Source organism: Mustela nivalis (genome assembly GCF_964662115.1).
Source record: "Mustela nivalis genome assembly, chromosome: 9".
Lineage (NCBI taxonomy): Eukaryota > Metazoa > Chordata > Mammalia > Carnivora > Mustelidae > Mustela > Mustela nivalis.
In genome coordinates, this window is record NC_139028.1 from 28,856,628 (window position 1) to 28,875,617 (window position 18,990).

General features: G+C 46.8%; 1 protein-coding gene across 1 annotated transcript in view; it reads left to right on the top strand.

Annotated features, from left to right (window-relative positions):
* DCPS (decapping enzyme, scavenger) overlaps positions 1-18,990 on the top strand; it is a 38,786-nt gene continuing 19,796 nt past the window's right edge. The window contains exons 1-2 of the mRNA XM_082683934.1: positions 1-880; positions 2,000-2,180. Of these exons, the coding sequence (XP_082540060.1) occupies positions 680-880; positions 2,000-2,180 (382 nt within the window). The 5' untranslated portion in view covers positions 1-679. The remainder of the gene's footprint in view (positions 881-1,999; positions 2,181-18,990) is intronic.

Below are 18,990 nucleotides of genomic sequence, written 5' to 3' on the forward strand. Positions count from 1 at the left end.
TCTTTTCTTTCTTTCCTTCCTTCCTTTCAGATTTTATTTGCCAGAGAAACAGCAAGAGAGTTAACACAAGCAGGGGAAGAGGGAGAGGGAGAAGCAGGCTTCCTACCACCAAGCAGGGAGCCACATATGGGGCTCGATCCCAGGATCCTGGTCTCATGACCTGAGCTGAAGGCAGATGCCTAACTGACTGAGCCATCCAGGTGCCCCTCACTTCCCTTTCTTTTCAGCACTTAACACGAAGAAAATTTCTGTGAAATGAAAATGGATGAAAAATGGAAATGGTTTAAATGACTCTCATAAAAAATCAAGAAATAAGACGGGCTCAACCGATTTCAGAAACATTCTTCCCATGCTAATTAAACAATATTCGTGTAATTCTTATTAAAACGTCAGTGTTCAACCCAGGGTGTCAGGTATCAAAGCATCCATGGAGTCTAAAGGTGTTTTCCAGGTCCGGCCTTCGGGAGCTCCCGGCCCCACTCTGCAGCATCTTTAGCTGGTAGGATTAGGGACTCGCGGCCTTGGTCTCTCTTCCCTCAGCACCAACTCGGGCCGCGGAGCCCGTCGGGAGTTGTAGTCGCTGCACCTCGCGGAGGCGGGACGCGGCGGCCGCCGGAGCGCCGAAAGGGGGCGGGGCAGGGCTGGGCTTGGCGCAGGCGCACAGCTCTGGCCGAGCAACATGGCGAACCTAGCGCCTCAACCCAGCAAGAGAAAGCGCGAGCCAGACGCGGAGGAGGCGGAAGCCGCCGGCATAGAAGAAAAGGGAACGGGAGTTGGGAATGGTACCTCTGCCCCTGTGCGCTTACCGTTCTCCGGCTTTAGAGTGAAAAAAGTGCTGAGGGAGTCTGCGAGGGACAAAATCATTTTTCTCCATGGGAAGGTACCATTAGGAGCGCGGGGCGGGGATGCGGGTCGCGGTGAGCCAATCACCGCCTTGGAGGCGGATTTATTTATTTATTTATGTTTAAAAACCCGCGCTCGGCCGGAAAATACCAATCGCACTACTTGTGGGGGGGGGCAGAGAGTGTACCACTAAACTGCGTGGGGGCGGGGGCGTACAGGAGACAAGTTTACCCATGGAATCAAGGAAATCCACAGACTTAGGGTTAATTTTCCTAAGTCCTCCTTTACTAAAAGTAACTCGTAGAGAGTATTGCAGATTTAAAATCACGGGTTGAATTCTCCAAACTGTTCATTATGTATTCATTTAACATAGAGCTGCTGGGAACCAGCAAATGTTGCTGGATCGTCCGTCTATGGGAGATAGGATCCCCGCGGTGCAGGATCTCAGCCCCAACCGAGGAGACAGTTTATTAAATTTCTAATTCAGTTTCACATTTCACGCGCTGAGCTAAGTGTGGGGACCTAGAGATGAAAGTTACCATCCCCGATTTTCAGGGTTGCAGTGTATCTTCTGGTACAGATAGGTACAGCCGGCTCTAATACCACCATGTGCTCAGCTCTATAGAAGGAATTGAGGAGAGACTGAGACCATCTTGGGAACTAGTGAGGAGGCCCAGTCGCAGATGGGTATTAGGGTTCTTTAGAATTCCTAGCAGGAGCTCTCATTTTGGGAGGACCAGGAAGACCTTGGCCTAGGCTACCATGCCTCTGTGTCTTTTGTTTTGTTTGCATGATTCCCTGTAGTTCTCTTAGCCCTGTCTTCTGTCTGTAGCACCTGCTGAAGATTTTAGCTATGAGAACTTTTGAGCTAGGAGTTAACTGGGATACCCAGATTCTAGTTTGTTCCTGTGACCTTGGGCAAGTCACCTAGTCTCTCTGACACGTTTCTTCATCTGTACAGTGGGGAGAATTTGATAGAGGCCCTGCAAGCCTAAAATAGAAAAAAGTGGAGAAGCTTTGCATCTTTCAGAAGAAAGATGTGAGTGCTGCCCCCAAGGATTTGGGTTAATGAGATGGCTGCTCTGGGAGAAGAAATGGGAGGCCCCAGAGCTTCTGCCTCTGCTCCTGGGCTCACTGATGGTTTCTCTGGCTACAGGTGAATGAGACCTCTGGGGATGGAGATGGAGATGGAGAGGATGCTGTTGTGATCCTAGAGAAGACACCGTTTCAGGTAGAGCAGGTGGCCCAGCTCCTGAAGGGCAACCCTGAGCTCCAGTTGCAGTTCTCCAATGATATCTACAGCACTTATCACCTGTTTCCTCCACGGCAGCTGAGTGGTGAGCAAGTGGTGGCTGAGGTGGCTTCTTGTGGGGTGGGGCAGTTGGGGGGACATTGGTGGGAAATTAGGAGGTGTGGTGGTTTCTCCCCAAAACTAGTTTGCATATTCTGGTGCAGTAGTTCCCAATGGAAGCAGGAGGGGATTTTGCACCTCGCCTCCCCAGGAGACATTTGGCAAATTCTAAAGACAATTTTGTTTGTCAGAGCTGGGGAGAAGGGGTTGCTGCTGGTACCTAGAGGGGAGAGGCCAAGAATGTTCCTGAATATTCTATAAAACGGAGAATGGGAACCTCATAATAAAGAAATGTCAGTAGTGCTGAGATTGGTGTAGTTTACTTGGGGAACGGAGTGTGACTCATGGTATAAAACATTTAATCTCCTAACCGAATAATAATGATTGTCAACACTTGCTAAATTCTTATTATTGTGCTAGCCACCATTCTCAGTATCTTACACGTATTTTCATATATAGTGCTCAGAGGTAGCCTCATTATGACTGGACTTTACAGGTCAGGGAATGGAGGTTTTGAAAGGTTAAGTGACTTACCCAAGATCACACAGCCAGTAGGTGAGAGAAAAACTAAGATCTTTCAGTAGAGGAGCACTCACTCACCACACTGCTGTGGGATGAGCAGTATATAAGGTGCTGCAAATATCAGGAACTCACTTCTAGTGTGGGAGACACTGAGTGCATTCAAGGGGGATGGACTTGGGAAGGGCAGGCATTCATGGGCTAAAAGGCAAGAGATTTGTTTGGATTGCCAGGATTTTTTTAATTATTAAGAAGAGGAAGAATTTGGGGCACCTGGATGGCTCAGTCAGTTAAGTGTCTCCCTTCAGCTCAGGTCATGGTCTCAGGGTCGTGGGATCAAGCCCCATGTTGGGCTCTCTGCTCCCCGGAAAGTCTGCTTCTCTCTTTTCCCTCCGTGCACACAGTCTCTCTCTCTCTCTCTAGCTCTCTCTCTCAAGTAAATAAATAAAACTTAAGAAAAAAAAAAAAAAGTAGATGGGGTGCCTGGGTGGCTCAGTGGTTAAGTGACTGCCTTTGGTTCCGGTGATGATCTCAGTGTCCTGGGATGGAGTCCCTCATCGGGCTCCCTCTGCTCTGCCAGGGAGCCTGCTGCCAGGGAGCCTCTCCCTCTGCCTGCCACTCCCCCCAGCTTGTGTTCTCTCTCTGTCAAATAAATAAAGAAAAATCTTTATTTAAAAAAAAAAAGAAGTTACTTATTTCCTTTACTTTGTTTTGGCTTCCATGTCAAAAACTAGGCATGATGTGGGCTTTTTCCCTTTAGAAGGTTCAGTTTAATAGGCAGCTTTGTTGGAAGTGTGAAGGAGACCGGTTGACTGTGAATTAGGAAATTCTGGGATTAACTTTGTAGCACATGGCAGTTTTGTAATATCCTTCTTTTTGTTTGTCCTCTGGCATTTAAGAATAATTTGGCTTTACAGATACTCTGCCACAGCCCTTTTGTTAGGTTTAATCTTTTCTGTACCCCCAAGAAAGGGTGCTGTTTTTTCTTGTTTTTTTTTGAGATATATGTGAACACTTGATGTGGAACAAGCAAGCCTTTCATGGCCAAAGGCAGTGCAGCCTGGACCTCCGGGGCAGGCGAGTCAGATTGATTGGTTGAAGTTGATGGAAACGGACAGTTTTATTTACTTTCTCAGGCACTGACATTTGAGGAAATGTAGCCCTCAACAGGGGGTGGCGGAAGCAGGACAGAAGGCTTTGTCGCCAAACACCACTTGGGGCAGCCCCCAAACTATAAGCTCTAAGGTCATTACTCTGCCACCACCGTTTTCTCTCACCTTCCCCAGCTCCTCTGTCCACGCTCCCCACCCCCAGCCAAAATACAGAAGGTTCTGCTGCACAGAGAAACCCTGCAGAATTCACAGCCTTGCCTTTGCCTTTTATTTTTCTAGTACTTCTATGATACCGGTAGCACACAGGTGGTCGTGGCCTCTGCCCTGGCTTTCTATTTTTTTTTTTTTTTTAAAGCTAAGCACTGAAAGAGGCAGTCGGTTATCCTGCTCACTACAGGTCTTCCTCCCCACTCAGAACCCCAAACATTTCCTTCCTTTTCCCTAGTATTGCCCTCTCCTACCCCCTATCCCCTGGGAGCCTCAGATGGGAACTCATCGATCGTGTCTGGGGCTCACTGTCTTAGCACAAGCATTAGTATACATGCAGCTCATTTTACTTTTATTTTCCCTCTCCAAACTAGGCACAGTGAGTGGAAGTCATAAAAATTTGTTTCAGGGCTCAGCCCTCCTCTCTTTCTCTCATATGTCCAGAACTGGATAATGGTCTAGATCAGGGTTTGGCAGACTTACTGTCCAGAGAGGAAATACTTTAAGCTTTATGAGCCGCTTCAGTGGTCTCTTTCACATATTCTTCCTTCCTTTTTTTTTTTTAAACCACCGCTTTAGAAATAAAAATGCCGCTCTTCGCTTGCTGGATGTAGAGAAAGAGACCATGGAGCTCATCTTCTGGCTGTAATTCATTAACCCCATTCCAGATTCTTTCCCTCGCCAAGTGTGGTCTGTGGACCAGCCATATGGCTATTATCCTGGAGCTTCTTAAATAGTCTGAATCTCAGGCCCCCTCTGAGGTCAGAATTAGTATCTGTTTTAGCGAAACCCCCAGGCGAGTCACATGCAAGTCAGACTTTGTGAAGTACTGGTCTTTAAATACCATCTGTGTGTGGTGATGCCCATGTTTCTTTCTCCATCTCCATTCTCCACCCCTCCCTCTAAGGACTCCAGGCTCGTTGAAATAAGCACCAACTTGGTATCTCTCTTTGGAGGTCCCTGGTACCTTCTAGGTAAAATATGAGACAACTCAGATACATTAAGGTCTTTAAAAACACTTAGCACTTATTGAATAGTAGCTACTGTTGTAGGCCCTGTGCTGGGTCCTAGAGCTTGAGATGAATTAGACAACCAACTCTGCCTGCAGTCTTGTTTGGGGTGGGATACTGCCAGTTACTATGAAAGAGGGAAGTAAACTCAACAGGGTTTGGTTATTGCCTGGGTGTAGGAAACAGAAGTCCTGGAAGTTTAGAGCCATGTCAGACCCACTTCCAGTCCCCAACAGCCCGACCCCTTAGTAGGTGCTCACTAAATGCTGCTGAAAAATGAACCCACAAACCAACTCTGCTCAGTTTTTGCCTATGGGCCAAGTGTTCCACAGCCACGAGGTGGCAGCATTGCCATAGTATTCCTGTGGCTGGCCCCTTTGGCCTCTGTGCCAGTCTTCTGGACCCCAGCCCCACCTCTCCAATCTCAGAGTCTTGGAGTCACCAACTCTTAACACTGCCTGCAGAGGCCTTAAGGCATGGTTCCTATAGCCTCAGCCCCCAGAGCCCTCTGCACAGTTGCCATTTTGAGATTTTCTGTCATCTCTGGCTATTCTTCCAGATGTCTTTCCCATAATACTACTTGCTCAGGGAAGCCCCACCCCCACCCCACATTTCTGAGCTGACTGCTCTCCTGATTTCTTCTGCTGTTTCTCCACTCACTGGCAAATCTCTTCTTCTCTTCCAGCCTGAAGGTTTTGCATCCTCCTCCTTTATCCCTCCCAAATTCTCAGCCGACCCCAAGAGGCTGCGACTTCGAGCCATTCATGCCCCCCGCCCCCACCTTGTTGACAACATAGAGAGAGCCGGGGCGTTGGAGTCAGGCTCAGATCCTGTCCTAGTGCTAATACTTACTAAGTAAGTGTGGCTTGAGGCAGTGTCGTGCTGTTTCTGAGTTTTAGTGTAGTGCAGAGGTGAAGAGCAAGCCCTGGGTCAGATATCATCTGTGCTGGAATCCTGGCTTTGCTGTTTCACCAGCTGTGAAGACTTGGTAAGTTTTTTGTATTCATTTAACAGAGGTGAAGGGCCAGCTCCGCGTTTGGTGCTGTGCTAGGTGAGTGCATTAGATACTCGCAGTGTCCTTGGAGTTGTCGTCCAGGGACAGAGGCAGCCAGCAGACAAGGAAACAAGCGTTTCAGTGGCCGTGAGCTAGAGAGGGGCTGCTCATCTGGGAGCCCTAGGGGGCTCGCTGCAGAGGTGACACTCAAGCCGAGACCCACAGGATGGAAAGGAACCAGCTGTGCAGAGCTGTGAGGGGGGTGGGGGAATATTTGGGGCCAAAGGAATAGCATGTGTCCTGGAGGAGGAAAGAGGAACAGAAAAGAGGCTGCTTTGTTCGGAGCTTGAGGGGGCAGTTGATGGCTGCGGTGTGTGACACAGATGTAGTTGGGGAAGTCACTTCAGTTATGTTCTTGTTAAATTAGGTTAGTAACTGAACATATCCTGGGATAGTTACAAAACAAATGACATAAGGAAATGTTTTAGGGGCGCCTGAGTGGCTCAGTTGGTTAAGCATCCAACTGTTGATTTCGGCTGAGGTCATGGTCTCAGGGTCGTGAGATTGAGCCCTACGTCCTGCTAAGATTCTCCCTCTTCCCCTGCCCGCCTTAAAAAAAAAAGAAAGAAAATGTTTTAGCCTCTGCCCACAGTGTGAGATACATCTTACACTGTGACCCAGTAGTTGTGAATAAACACATGTGGATATAAGAGAAACAAAAGGTTCACAAAACAAAACTTACCCTTAGTATTTTCAACTGAATTCCACTCTTGTCTGTTTCCTTTTAAATGCTGGTCTTAACTTCCTAAATTAATTTCATCATCACTGTCATGGGTTATAACCCTTGGAAATAAGCACATGAAACACTTAGCATGGTGACTGGCATATGATGGGTATTTTGTAAAGGTTAGTCATCTTCTATTATGGGGTTTCTCCCTTTAAGATTGCATGAGCCTTAAGTGGAGCAGTATAGCTAACATGGGAAAATGCCTGGCCCTGACCACAGGCAGGTTTCCTTTCTTCCCCCTGTGGCCATGTGGCAAACATGAGGGCTGAGCCGGCCAGATGGCTGGCATGTCAGTGCCGCCCCGGCTGTCTGCGCAGGGCAGAGCCTGGATCATCTGCTTCTTCAGCTCTCACGCTCTCACGCCCGTGGCCTGTCAATGGAGCCCTTTCATTAAGATCTCTGTTCTCTCTTACCTGGGGAAGGAGGGGGTGGGTAGTTAGGGAGAGGGGTGTGACTCAGAAATCCAGACCGTGTCTAAAAAGGCCAATTGTTTTCCCCAATGTAGAGCAGGGGTGTGGAATCTCAGGTTCAGAGGAGGAGAAGGCGTCTGTGTGAGAGTGAGGCCAGGGCAGGGAGTAGAGGGAACCTCGGAATGACATCTTCCTTTGGTTGCTGAGAACTCCGGATACTTTAGCTACAGGCACAGTTGTCCTCCCTGTGCTCCTTGCAGAGGCAAAACCGGGGCCCCTGGAGTCCAGACTGAGGGCTTGTTGGGAAGGAACATTTTAAACTCTCCATTCCCATAAGAGTCTCCTCTGGTAGTAGTGTTCACGATAGAAAAGACTAGAAACAATCCAGATATCAATTAACAATAGAGTTGATAAGTAAATCAAGGTGTTTCCCTGTACTGGGCCACTTCTTTCAGGCAGTGAAAGTAAACAAACCACAGCTACATACTTGAAGAATCTCACCACCTCGAGCTAGAGAAGCAAGACACAGAATACACACAGGGTGGTTCCAGTTAGATAAAGTTGAGAAACAACAGAACTAAACAATATACTGCTTAGGGATGCATGCATAATTAATACAATTAATAAGACTGAAAAAGAAATGATGAATGCCTTATTCAGCAAAGCGATTATCCCTGGTAGGGACAGGGCTGAGAGGACGTCCAAAGTTCTGGGAGTGCTCTGTTTCTTGGGCTGCACACTCCATGCATGGGTGTTCTTTTGTTTTATTTTAGGTCTTTAAACAGTATATCTTTGGGCGCCTGGGTGGCTCAGTGGGTTAAGCCGCTGCCTTCGGCTCAGGTCATGATCTCAGGGTCCTGGGATCGAGTCTCGCATCGGGCTCTCTGCTCGGCAGGGAGTCTGCTTCCTCCTCTCTCTCTCTCTCTGCCTGTCTCTCTGCCTACTTGTGATCTCTGTCTGTTAAATAAATAAATAAAATCTTTAAAAAAAAACAGTATATCTTTTATATTTACATACATACATGTATATGTAAAAGTATGTATACATACGTATTCACACACGTTTTATATATATATATATATATTTTTTTTTTTTTTTAGATTTTATTTATTTATTTGACAGAGAGAGATCACAAGTAGGCAGAGAGGCAAGCAGAGAGAGAGGAGAAACCAGGCTCCCTGCTGAGCAGAGAGCCCGATGCGGAGCTCGATCCATGACCTGAGCTGAAGGCAGAGGCTTAACCTACTGAGCCACCCAGGTGTCCCACACGTTTTATATTATACAGTGTATTTCCAATTAAAAGTTAAGAAAAAACCAAAACAAACAAAAAAGAAAAACCAGCAGGTCCTTAGAAGAGCTGAGAATATTCCCCCACTAATTTATAGGGTCCTGCCTTCATTCTCAAATTTGGTTTCCAGTCACTGTGACTGGAAGTGTTTGAGGCCTCCTTTCCTCTGGGTTTTGGGCATTAGCAGACTTGTATTTCTGCGTACCGTCTTTTTTCTGGTGCAGAGAAGTGGTGGGGCCTGACTCTTCTCTGTGCTGGAGTGCACTGCAGCCTGAGGCCAGCCCTGGTAGAACAGGGCAGTGTGGGGAGGTCCTCCAGCTACTGGAGAAGGCTTGGTACCAGGCTCTGTGGGCTCCACTCCTACACATACTGGCACGGGCTCGTCGCCCCGTCCCTTCTGGGTGTCCTCGGCAGGGCTCTCATTGAAGCGGAGGTTCAGGTCTCTGAACAGTGACCAACAGGGAAAGTCTTGCCAGAAAGGTTACCTCCTGGGCTGAGTACTAAAGAGCCCCATCGTCTAACATGAGAAACACCCCAGGCTTGCAGCCAGTGGGTCACACCAGGGCAAGTCATGGAATTGCTCTGAGACTCAGTTTCTCTCAATGAAAAATGAGGAATCTGATAGCTAGTTAGCCCACCTCAGTGGGCTTTGGTATCCTATGAGAGCAGAGAACCACAGTATCTCGGGTTTGAATGGAACTTCAGAGATTTATTTAGTAATGTGATTTTTAACTAGAACCGTTCATCACAAATGCTTACGGAGCTTTCTCGAATACAGAATCTGGACCTACTGAATAGATCTCTCTGTGATAGGGCTAGGCCATTCATCAAAGTCATACAGTCACATGGTCAAGTCATCAAATAGGACTGAAAGGCTTATATACAGGGCCTGGAACAGGCTTTTGTACCACTCTGCCCCACCCTGGCCCTGCCTTCCAGAAGCAGCTACCATGAAGAGAATTTCTGGGATTAGTGCTTCTGGTAGTTTCCTCTAGACCCTAACTGAAAAATAAGCTAATGCAACTCCATGATTTGTCACATTTTGACTTTCTTAGTCCTCCACAATGGAGATGGAAAGGTTTAGTTCCTTTTTATACATTTCTCACCCTCCCTCCCCTCTCCTTCCATTTTTTAAAAAAAAAGATTTTATTTATTTATTTGACAGAGAGAGAGGTTGCAAGTAGGCAGAGAGGCAAGCAGAGAGAGTGGGAAGCAGGCTCCCTGCTGAGCAGAGAGCCAGGTGCAGACCTTGATCCCAGGACCCTGGGATCATGACTTGAGCCGAAGACAGAGGCTCAACCCACTGAGCCACCCAGGTGCCTTCCTTCCAATTTTTTTTGTTTATATTGTTATTTTTAGGGTTTTAAAAAATTACTTTCGGAATCCTAAATACACTGCAACTGTTAGCCCTTGATCCCTCTCCTTGAGGCTGTCACTCTGTCAGTTAAGAATATCCATCCGTGCCTCTAGCCTTCTCTTGCTTTGCTGTCTCCTGACTTCTGTCCACCATGCTTGTATTTCACATTGTTTATGGTATGTTCTGTTGCATGATTGTAATCAAGTCTTGTGTGCTTTGTCTGTAAGTAGATTCTGAGCTGCCCACCAATAAACAGCCTTACATTAATGTGGCCAGATTAATGTGCGCTACACACTCAAGCAGAGGACTAGGATTCTGGTTCCTCTCCTACCTGCCCAGTGCTTGAGACCCTCAGACCCCTGGAACGAGGGTGCATCTGAATATCTAGGTGAAATGGTTGTTCTGTTCTCACATTCCAGCAGTTCTTCAAATCATGATGCTTTTTAGTTTACTTCATATTTGAACCATTATTTTATGTTTTTCCTTCATAAAATTTTTAGTTGCTTCTTTTTTTTTTTTTTTTTAATTTTTTTGATTGTGGCTAAAAGAATCCTGAGCCTTTACTCTGTTTTTGAAATTATCCAGCCACTTAGTTTGATAATTCATTACATGATAAGTCCTTCCTTCCTGGAAATATTGTTTCCAGAACATTCTTTCCGGCTGCTCCAATCTGGACAGCTGATTCTTTAGACTTGCTGTATGGCCCTCAACTTTAGCCTTCCTGTCACAGCTTTTTCTGGGTTAGATCGACTGTTCTTAGGATTTGATGTCTCTCTTGTTTTAGTCTCTTACTTAGCTAATGTACAGTCTTAAGTACTTCCTCAGAAAGAACACATGAAAGGTAAACCTAGAATCCTTTATTTTACCCTCACTTTTGATTGATGGTTTGACCGAATACAGAATTTAAATTTCTTTTCCTTCAAAACATTAAAGACACTGATCTATTGACTTCAAATATCCATTGTTGTTAACAAGGTATCTGATGATAGATTTTCATTTTCTTACACTTAACTTGGTTTTTCATTTTCATTCTTTTTTTTCTTCTTGCTTTGTTAGTTTTCTTCTCTGGAAGCTTATCTTAGTATGCTCTTTATCTTAGGTGTACTGAAGCATTGTATAGCTGCGTCAAGGTTGAATTTTTTTTTTCATTCATTGTACTTTTGGACCCTTTTGGTTTAAAGTCTTAGGTCATTCTTCCGCTCTACATTTTTTCTGTTATTTCTTTGATAATTTCCTTCCCTTTGTTTCCTTTATTTCCTCTTACTGAAAACCCTATTAGATGTTAGTCTCCTAGAGTGATCCTGTGTATTGCTTCTGTTCTCCCACTTTTCCTATTCCTTTTAACTATTCTTTTCTTTTTATAGTCCAGTAGATTGTCTCAACTTTATCTTCCAGACCTTTCTAGTGAAGGTTTTAATTTCGCAATCATATTTTTAATTTTCTTCCCTCATGATTCTCTGTTTCATTTTCTTAGCATCTTGCTCTTGCTTTACAGGTCCAAATTGACATTCTCTAACACACTAATTAGAATTATTTAAAAAATTATCTCCTGACCCTTCCATGATCTCATTTCCTCTGGGATCTGGTTCTCGTTGTTTATTTTGGTCATTCTTTTTCAGGCCGCTGGTTTTCTCTTAATGTCTGGTGAATGTTAACTTATTTATGTTTAAAAATGAAGAGGCGGGCTGATAATCTGGTGAGCTGATGTGGGCTTTGTTCACCATCCACTGGTAGGTCTATTTCCACAATAGTCCTGGATGAGTAACTGGCCCAGTGCTGTGTGGATGGGGAGCAGGCCCAGTGGGCGCTGTTTGGCACGCTGGAGCGTGCCCATGCTGGACCCTTCCTGCTCTCCTGTCCCCTATAGCTTGTGGGCTGCTGCTTTTTATATGGCCTGTGAGCCAAGGATGGTTTTTACATTTTTAACGAGGCATTTGAAACAGAAGAAAACTAAGAAGAATATGAAAAAGGGACAGCATCACCTACAACACCTAAAATATTTACTGTACATTTTCCAGAAAAGCTTGCCTACCACTGCTCTAGTCCATGGCTTTCTGTCGTTGGAGGACAGCCCTCCTGTTTTCATCTGGCTTTAAGTGCCTACCCCTGGGATGAGGGTGTGGCACTGGATGGAACCAGTTGGTACAGCTGTTCTTGATGCCCTTTGGTTGAGCCTTCATTTCCCTTCCTCTGTGCCTGGGTACTTGGAGCCAGCTAGGTATGGACTGTCAGGCCAGAGGTCACATAAAGGATCAGCCCATTTATACTTAAACAAGAAAAGGCCTTGGGGTGCCTGGCTGGTTTGGTTGGTTAAACATCAGAGGTCCAAGCTTCGGCTCAGGTCATGATCCTAGGGTCCTGGGAGCAAGCCCCACGTCAGGCTCCCTGCTTGGTGGAGAGCCTGCTTCTCCCTCTGCCCCTTCTCCCACCTTGTGCGTGCACCCTTGCTGGCTCTCTCTCTCTCAAATAAATAAAATCGTAAAAAAAGAACTCTATGTAGATATGTTTATATATATGTAAACTCATTAAAGACTAGGATAGTAAATACCCAACTATTGTTAGTGTATGTTTCAATGAAAAGATTTGGGGATTAGACTTTTGAATTATTTGAGAATGTATTTATTTGATGCTTGAGTAGATATTTCTTAGGATGTTAACCTCGAATCACCAAACAAAACAAAGAAGCAGATGATCAGATTAGCTTGGAATAGAGCCTCTGCCTCCCTCCTTCACAGCCTGAATGACCCTTGTTGTGTGGGGCTTGTCATTTCATCAGCAAGTACTGCATTCTCCCAAGATACGTGGACCCCAAACTCGTGAATTACAGCTCTTTACAGAAATGGCCTGTGAGATACTAATGGAGAGCACGGAACTATGGAGGGGTGCACACTGGGAGCGGGTGGATTAGGGTGTGCAGGGGCAGGTCCTCCCATGGCTGGGGACGCAGTGGCCCCTGGGACGGCTGGACTTGGTGATGGGAGGGTGGGAAGTTGAAGGGGAGTTCTGGGTGAGGGCAGCACTATGGACACAGCTTTAGGGTAGGCTCCTGGCATAAGCTGGGCTTTGAACCCATAGGAATCTACTCCTTTGGTTTCATCACTTGAAGCCACCTAAAGATGGCAGATTTCTTTTCTTTTCTTTTCTTTTTTAAGATTTTATTTATTTGAGAGAGAGTGACAGAGAGCAATGAGTGGGGAGAAGAAGGAGAAGCAGGCTCCCCACTGAGCAGGGAGCCTGACATGGGACTGGATCCCAGGACCCCGAGATTGTGACCCAAGCCAAATGCAGATGCTTAACCAGCTGAGCCAGCAGCGCGCCCCAGGATGCCAGATTTCTGTCCACTTTTCTCCCTGGGTGCTTCAGAGCTCCTGACACCAGGGAGCCAAGCCCCTTTTGGGGCTTAGAGGGACACTAGAATAACAAAAAGCAGACATTTCAAGATGGAAAGGCTCCTAACTCCTGGGTTAAATTCTTTACACAGAATCTGAGTTCTTCCTTTCTTTTGGTGGTCTAATTGACTCCTGCTCTCCTTCCTCTGCCGCCTCAGCTCAGGAACCATTGCGTACTGCCTTCTCTGTGTCCCCAACTTCTCCCTTCAGCTGAGAGCCAAAGCCACGTGTTCAATTCTCTGTTTAGACTCATGGTTTCCACGAAGCCAGGAGAAGCCATTGCATTCAGAAGCAGTGAAGAAACACCACAAGACTGGTGTTCTCATTCTCTCTGTCTCCCCCAGATGGGGCAAGGTCCCAAGACTCTGTGGCAGTCTTGAGGCTCAAGTCAGCAGAAAAGTCAGCTTACTCAGGACCAGTGGGTGAAGGCGGATTACCAACAGGATAGCTGGTTCCACTTCATTGCTTGGCTCCGGCTGTGGCTGCCAGCCTATGGCAGCCTGGTTCTCTTGTCCTTTTCTGATCCAGACTTCTTAGTGAGTGATAATCTAAAATTCTGGTAGTCCGAGGCCCCTCTCAGTGGGGAATATACCCCGTACCTTTGATCTTCTGCCCCCTTCCTACCAGCACACACAACGTGGCAGTGTCCATGGGTATTGCGCTGAGACCGGGTCCCTGTGCCCCTCTCTGAGTGAATAAGGAAGTGCCTTTAGGCAGGAAGTTGTGAGAGGGGCCATGTTTTGGAACTCCTGAGTGTTTGGTACAACAGCTTTTGTAGACTGGTCTGCTTAACCCCAGAATAACTGCTTCCTGTGTATGGGGATGTAGGGGTCTTTCAGCTCTGAGGGCAGGGCTGTCCGTCCATGCCTCCATTATCTCATTCCGTACCAGTTCTCAGGCGTGTTCAAATGGATCTTTGTGGAGTGCTGTAAGCCCCACAGCCACCGTATAGCAGCATTTCCCATTCCTAATGGGCCACCTCTGAGACCATGAAACCAAAGGCCACCGCAGGCAGCCCTGGAGAAGCATTCAGAGTTGCCGAATTTGCTTGTGAGCCATCGGGCCCTGTTGTTTACGCCTCCTCTACCTCCCAGGCCTCGGAGAACTGAGGAGGAGGTGGAGGAGGGAAGGAGCCTGTCAGATCCAGGGCTTGGCTAAAATCAGCATGTGCCTCTCCTCTGCCTCTAATAGCATCTCTGAGCTGCCCTGGAGACAGGTAATTAGTGGTTTGAAGGTTTGCTGTGGAGCGGCCAAAGCCTCTAGTAGGATCCTGACCACACCCTTCATCCCTGTTTATTTTTGATCTGAAAGTCTCTTCAGGCCTCCCCTTGAGTACTTTAAGCATCCCTGCGATGCAGGACACAGACCACCTCCTCTCCAGCCTCCGGCCTGCTCTCTGGCCACCATGAGGCCGGGCTGAGGAGAGGGTCACCTCGTCAGGGGAGATCCCCAAGAGGAGGGAAGGTAATGCATGTCCCCCAGGAGGCCCTGCAGCCCCTCTCCCTTGCCAGTCCTTCTGCCCGGGTTCTTTGCTAGTGCGCCCTGCCAGTCTCGGTCATCTGCCCTGTCACCCGGGTAGCTCTGCTTGGCCCTTATGGGAGGTGGGGTGGGCTTCACACGCGGATCATGCTTTGCTGTTGCTTCTCTCCAGCTCCCCTAGCCTGCACATCTGGGTCAAATAAGTTGAAACTGGCTGATCATAATGAAAGGAGAGCAAAAGCCACAGACTGAGCCATAGAAATTACCTCATCGTGTAGAAGTCATCAGTAACGGCTGGAAAGCAGTCTTGTTTGAACATGTGTATGGGAAGGAGAGCAGACTGTCTGTGGTTTGCATTTTCATGTTTCATGTGCAACAGCGTTTTCCTGGGGATTTGGCTAGGCGAGCTTTGGCAGAGAGCAACAAAGGCAGCTGCTCTTTTCCTCTACCTAGCCCTGCCTCCACGTCCGAAAGCATTTGGGCTCTCATGTCTGGGTGGAGGACAGGGGGTGGGTTTATTTCTTGGAGAAGGCCTTTCAGGAGACTCCTAAGGGTCTTATGAGGCGGGACAGAGCTGGCCTATCCAGGGGCACACCAGCCTGCCTGCCTGAGCTGCAGAGAGGACTGTGTGTACAGGGCCGCTGTTCATTTATTCATCTGGGATGCATTGGTACAGCCATCCCTGCAGCCAAAACATCCCTGCTCCCCCAAGCCCCACAAGGGCTGCAAGACCACCACAGGTCCTGTCTCCTCGGACCCCACCACAGGCATCCTTCCCTGAGAGCCAGCACGGCATCTTTGGTGGGGAGCAGTGGGGGGCGGGTACAACACACATACGTTGAAACAGCCATGGTCTCCTATTTTAAGTGGGATCGCCTTCAGTCCCTGTGTGTGCCCCACCAAAGCCTGTTCTAGCCCAGCATCTGGCTGCAATGTACCCTGGTGATGAGTACCTCAGGGTACCCCCAGAGACAAGGGACATGTGCCACCTGGCTCCCACCCCCAGCCCTCCCTTGGAAGCACAGGGAGTGCAGCGCTGCTCTTGGGTCTCTGCACATTCTCATGTTATTTCCAGACCTCCCAGTCTGCAGCCCAGTCTCTATGGCACCTTATTATGCCCTTTGGTTTTGCTGACAGCTGTTTACCTGTGTTTGGGAGGGGTTGGAAGTAATCACCGTTTCTCGTATCTGATAAGGCTGCTTTTTGGAGAATCTGCTCCCACAGGTTTGTTAGGGGAAGGTCTGAAACAGTGGCCCTGGAGCATTGGGGAAGCAATACTGCATAGAAGAGCCGGATTGCTTGCATTCAGATCTTAGCTCCACCCCTTTATGGCTGTGTCGCCTTGGGCAAATTACTTAACCTCTCTGGGGCTTGTTTAAGGTACAACTTGTTTTTCAGCTTTTAATGTAATTGTTACATAAGTGATCCACATTTGTTTTGGAAAGTGTAGTGAATGTCCCCAAAAAATTATTTTAAAAGGTTACAATTACATATAACTCAACCACCCAGAGATAACCTTTCAACATCTTAGAATATGTCCTGAATTTTAGTTTATTTTTTTAAAGATTTTATTTATTTATTTGGCAGAGAGAGATCACAAGTAGGCAGAGAGGCAGGCAGAGAGAGAGGAGGAAGCAGGCTCCCTGCTAAGCAGGGAGCCTGATGCGGGGCTTGATCCCAGGACCCTGAGATCATGACCTGAGCTGAAGGCAGATCAACCCACTGAGCCACCCAGGCGCCCATGTCCTGAATTTTAGACTTTTTTTCTGTGCGTTCTCATGCGTAGGCAGTTGTGCATATGCACATGCTCTTTGAAAAATAAAGTGGCATAATATATATTCTGTTCTGTAACCATATTGTTCGGGCCTAATATGTGTCAGGTGCCATTTTAGGCAGTGCGCGCAGGATATATAAAACAAAGTCTGTGCTCAAGCAGCTTACGTCCAGTTAGAGGAGGTGAACCATAAATAAACAAATAGGTCAGGTGGCAATAAGCAGATAAGAAGAAAAAGAAAGCATCATACGTCATTCCTGCAGTTTTATTAACTGTATTCCCTATGCTGTACCTTTCCTTTACATGACTGACTTATTTTATAAGTGGAACAAACTTTTGGTTTGTTTGGTCGTTAGTTTTGTTTTTAGATTCCACCTAAAAATGAAATCGTGTGGTATTTGTCTTTCTGTGACTGACATATTTTACTTAGCACAGTAACATCTAGGTCCATTGGTGGTGTCACAAGGGGAGAGATCTCAATTCTTTTTGATGGCTGAATACTATTCTGTTATACAGACAGACCACATCTTCTTTATCCATTCATCAGTCAGTGGACACTTGGGCTGCTTCCATCTCTTGGCTATTGTAAATTATGCTGCCGTAAACACAGGGGTGCGTATGTCTTCTTGAATTAGTGTTTTCATTTTCTTTGGGTACATATCCAGTAGTGGATTTACTGGATCACGTGGTGTGGTGACAGATGGTGACTACACTTATCTTGGGGCGGGCGTTGAGTAATGTATAGAATTGCCAAGTCGATATATTGTACACCTGAAACTAACACAGCATTGTATGTCAGCTATACTTCAATAATACATTTTTCTTTTTTTTTTTTTTAAGTTTTTATTTATCTGCTTGAGAGAGAGAAAGGGAACATGAGCTGGGGGATCAGCAGGCAGAGAGAGAGAAGCAGGCTCCCCACTGAGCAGGGGCTCATCCCCCTGATGTGGGGCTCAATCCCAGGACCCAGGGATCATGACCTGAGCTGAAGGCAGACGGTTAACTGACTGAGCCACCCAGGCGCCCCTCGATAATAAATTTTTTAAGATCCTTATAAGGGAGATAGAATGGTAGGGCTGTGGGCTTCCAGTTAAAAGGGGGCATTTTGCCCATCTGCTTCCTCTCAAACCCTCATTAACAGTGACATTAAAGGAGTTACATTGCAAAAAAATTATGCTAGAGAAGGAAGAGGAGACAAGGCTAGGAAATGACAGGGGAAGGAGTGACTGACCCAGCAGATGTGCGGGAGGGAAACCTGAGCCGGCAGGCCCCATATATCCAGTCCCACTTCACACGGCTGGTAGCTGCTCCTTCCAGAGATCCAGCCTCTGGAGAGAGTCAGACAGGGTCTAGAGGTTATAGGTGCGGTGGAGGGGCTCAGAGGTTAAGTGGAAGTTTACATATGCAGTGTTAGGTCATCCTGTGCCCTCCCCTTTCGTGCACTAGCTGCTTCTCCTCCTCATCTCTCAGCTGTCAGCCAGGCTTAACGCCTCCATGGATGAAACTGGGAGAGTCCTGCTTAGAGAATCTGACCAGCCCAACCGAGAAGACAGAGTCTTGGGGGTTCTGTTGTGCAAGAGCACAGCCCGATCATCCTAAGATGAAGCTCCAGGTGAACACACTTATGTCTGCAGAGCTTCCCATCAGCTTTGTGGTGTTCTGCCCTCAGATACGAGTGAGTGGACAGGCAAGGGTGAGCAGACTTGAATAATATCCATTGATAAAGATAAGAAGGAAAAGAGAACAACTGTGAAGAAATGAAAACTATGTAGGGAGAAGAAATTTGCAAAAACTGTTGTTAATGTCCAACATAAATTATAATCTATCAAATGCTTAAGATGCCCTCAATGAGGAACTTTTTTTTTTAAGATTTTATTTATTTTATTTGACAGAGATCACAAGTAGGCAGAGGCAGGCAGAGAGAGAGAGAGGAGGAAGCAGGCCCCCTGCTGAGCAGAGAGCCCGATGTGGGGCTTAATCCCAGGACCCTGGTCATGACCCAAGCTGAAGGCAGAGGCTTTAGCCCACTGAGCCACTCAAGCGCCCCAATGAGGAACTTTTTAACAGCTCTTAGAAATTATATATGTAGCCAGAACAAAAACTTGAGTAGAAGAGAAGTTGAAGAAAACTTACTCAAAAGCAGAGCAGCGAGGAGTAAGCAGGAGAGAAAAGAAAAGTGGAAGGGGAAGATGAATATCCCAATAGATGTTCCAAAAAGACAGGGAGGAAAGTAGGGAAGAAAACTACCAAAGAAATAAAATTGTTTCCCAGGACTAAAGAACATGATTTTTGAGATTGAAAGTTACCCAGTTCAAGAGATGAGTAGAAACCACTCCAAGATCCATTAGCACTATTGGGACGTTGAAGACAACAAAAAAACAGGTCAATACAAAGAACTGTGGATCAGAATGACCTCCCACTTCTCAACAGCAGCATCACAATCTAGAAGATCATGGAGCTTTCAGATTTT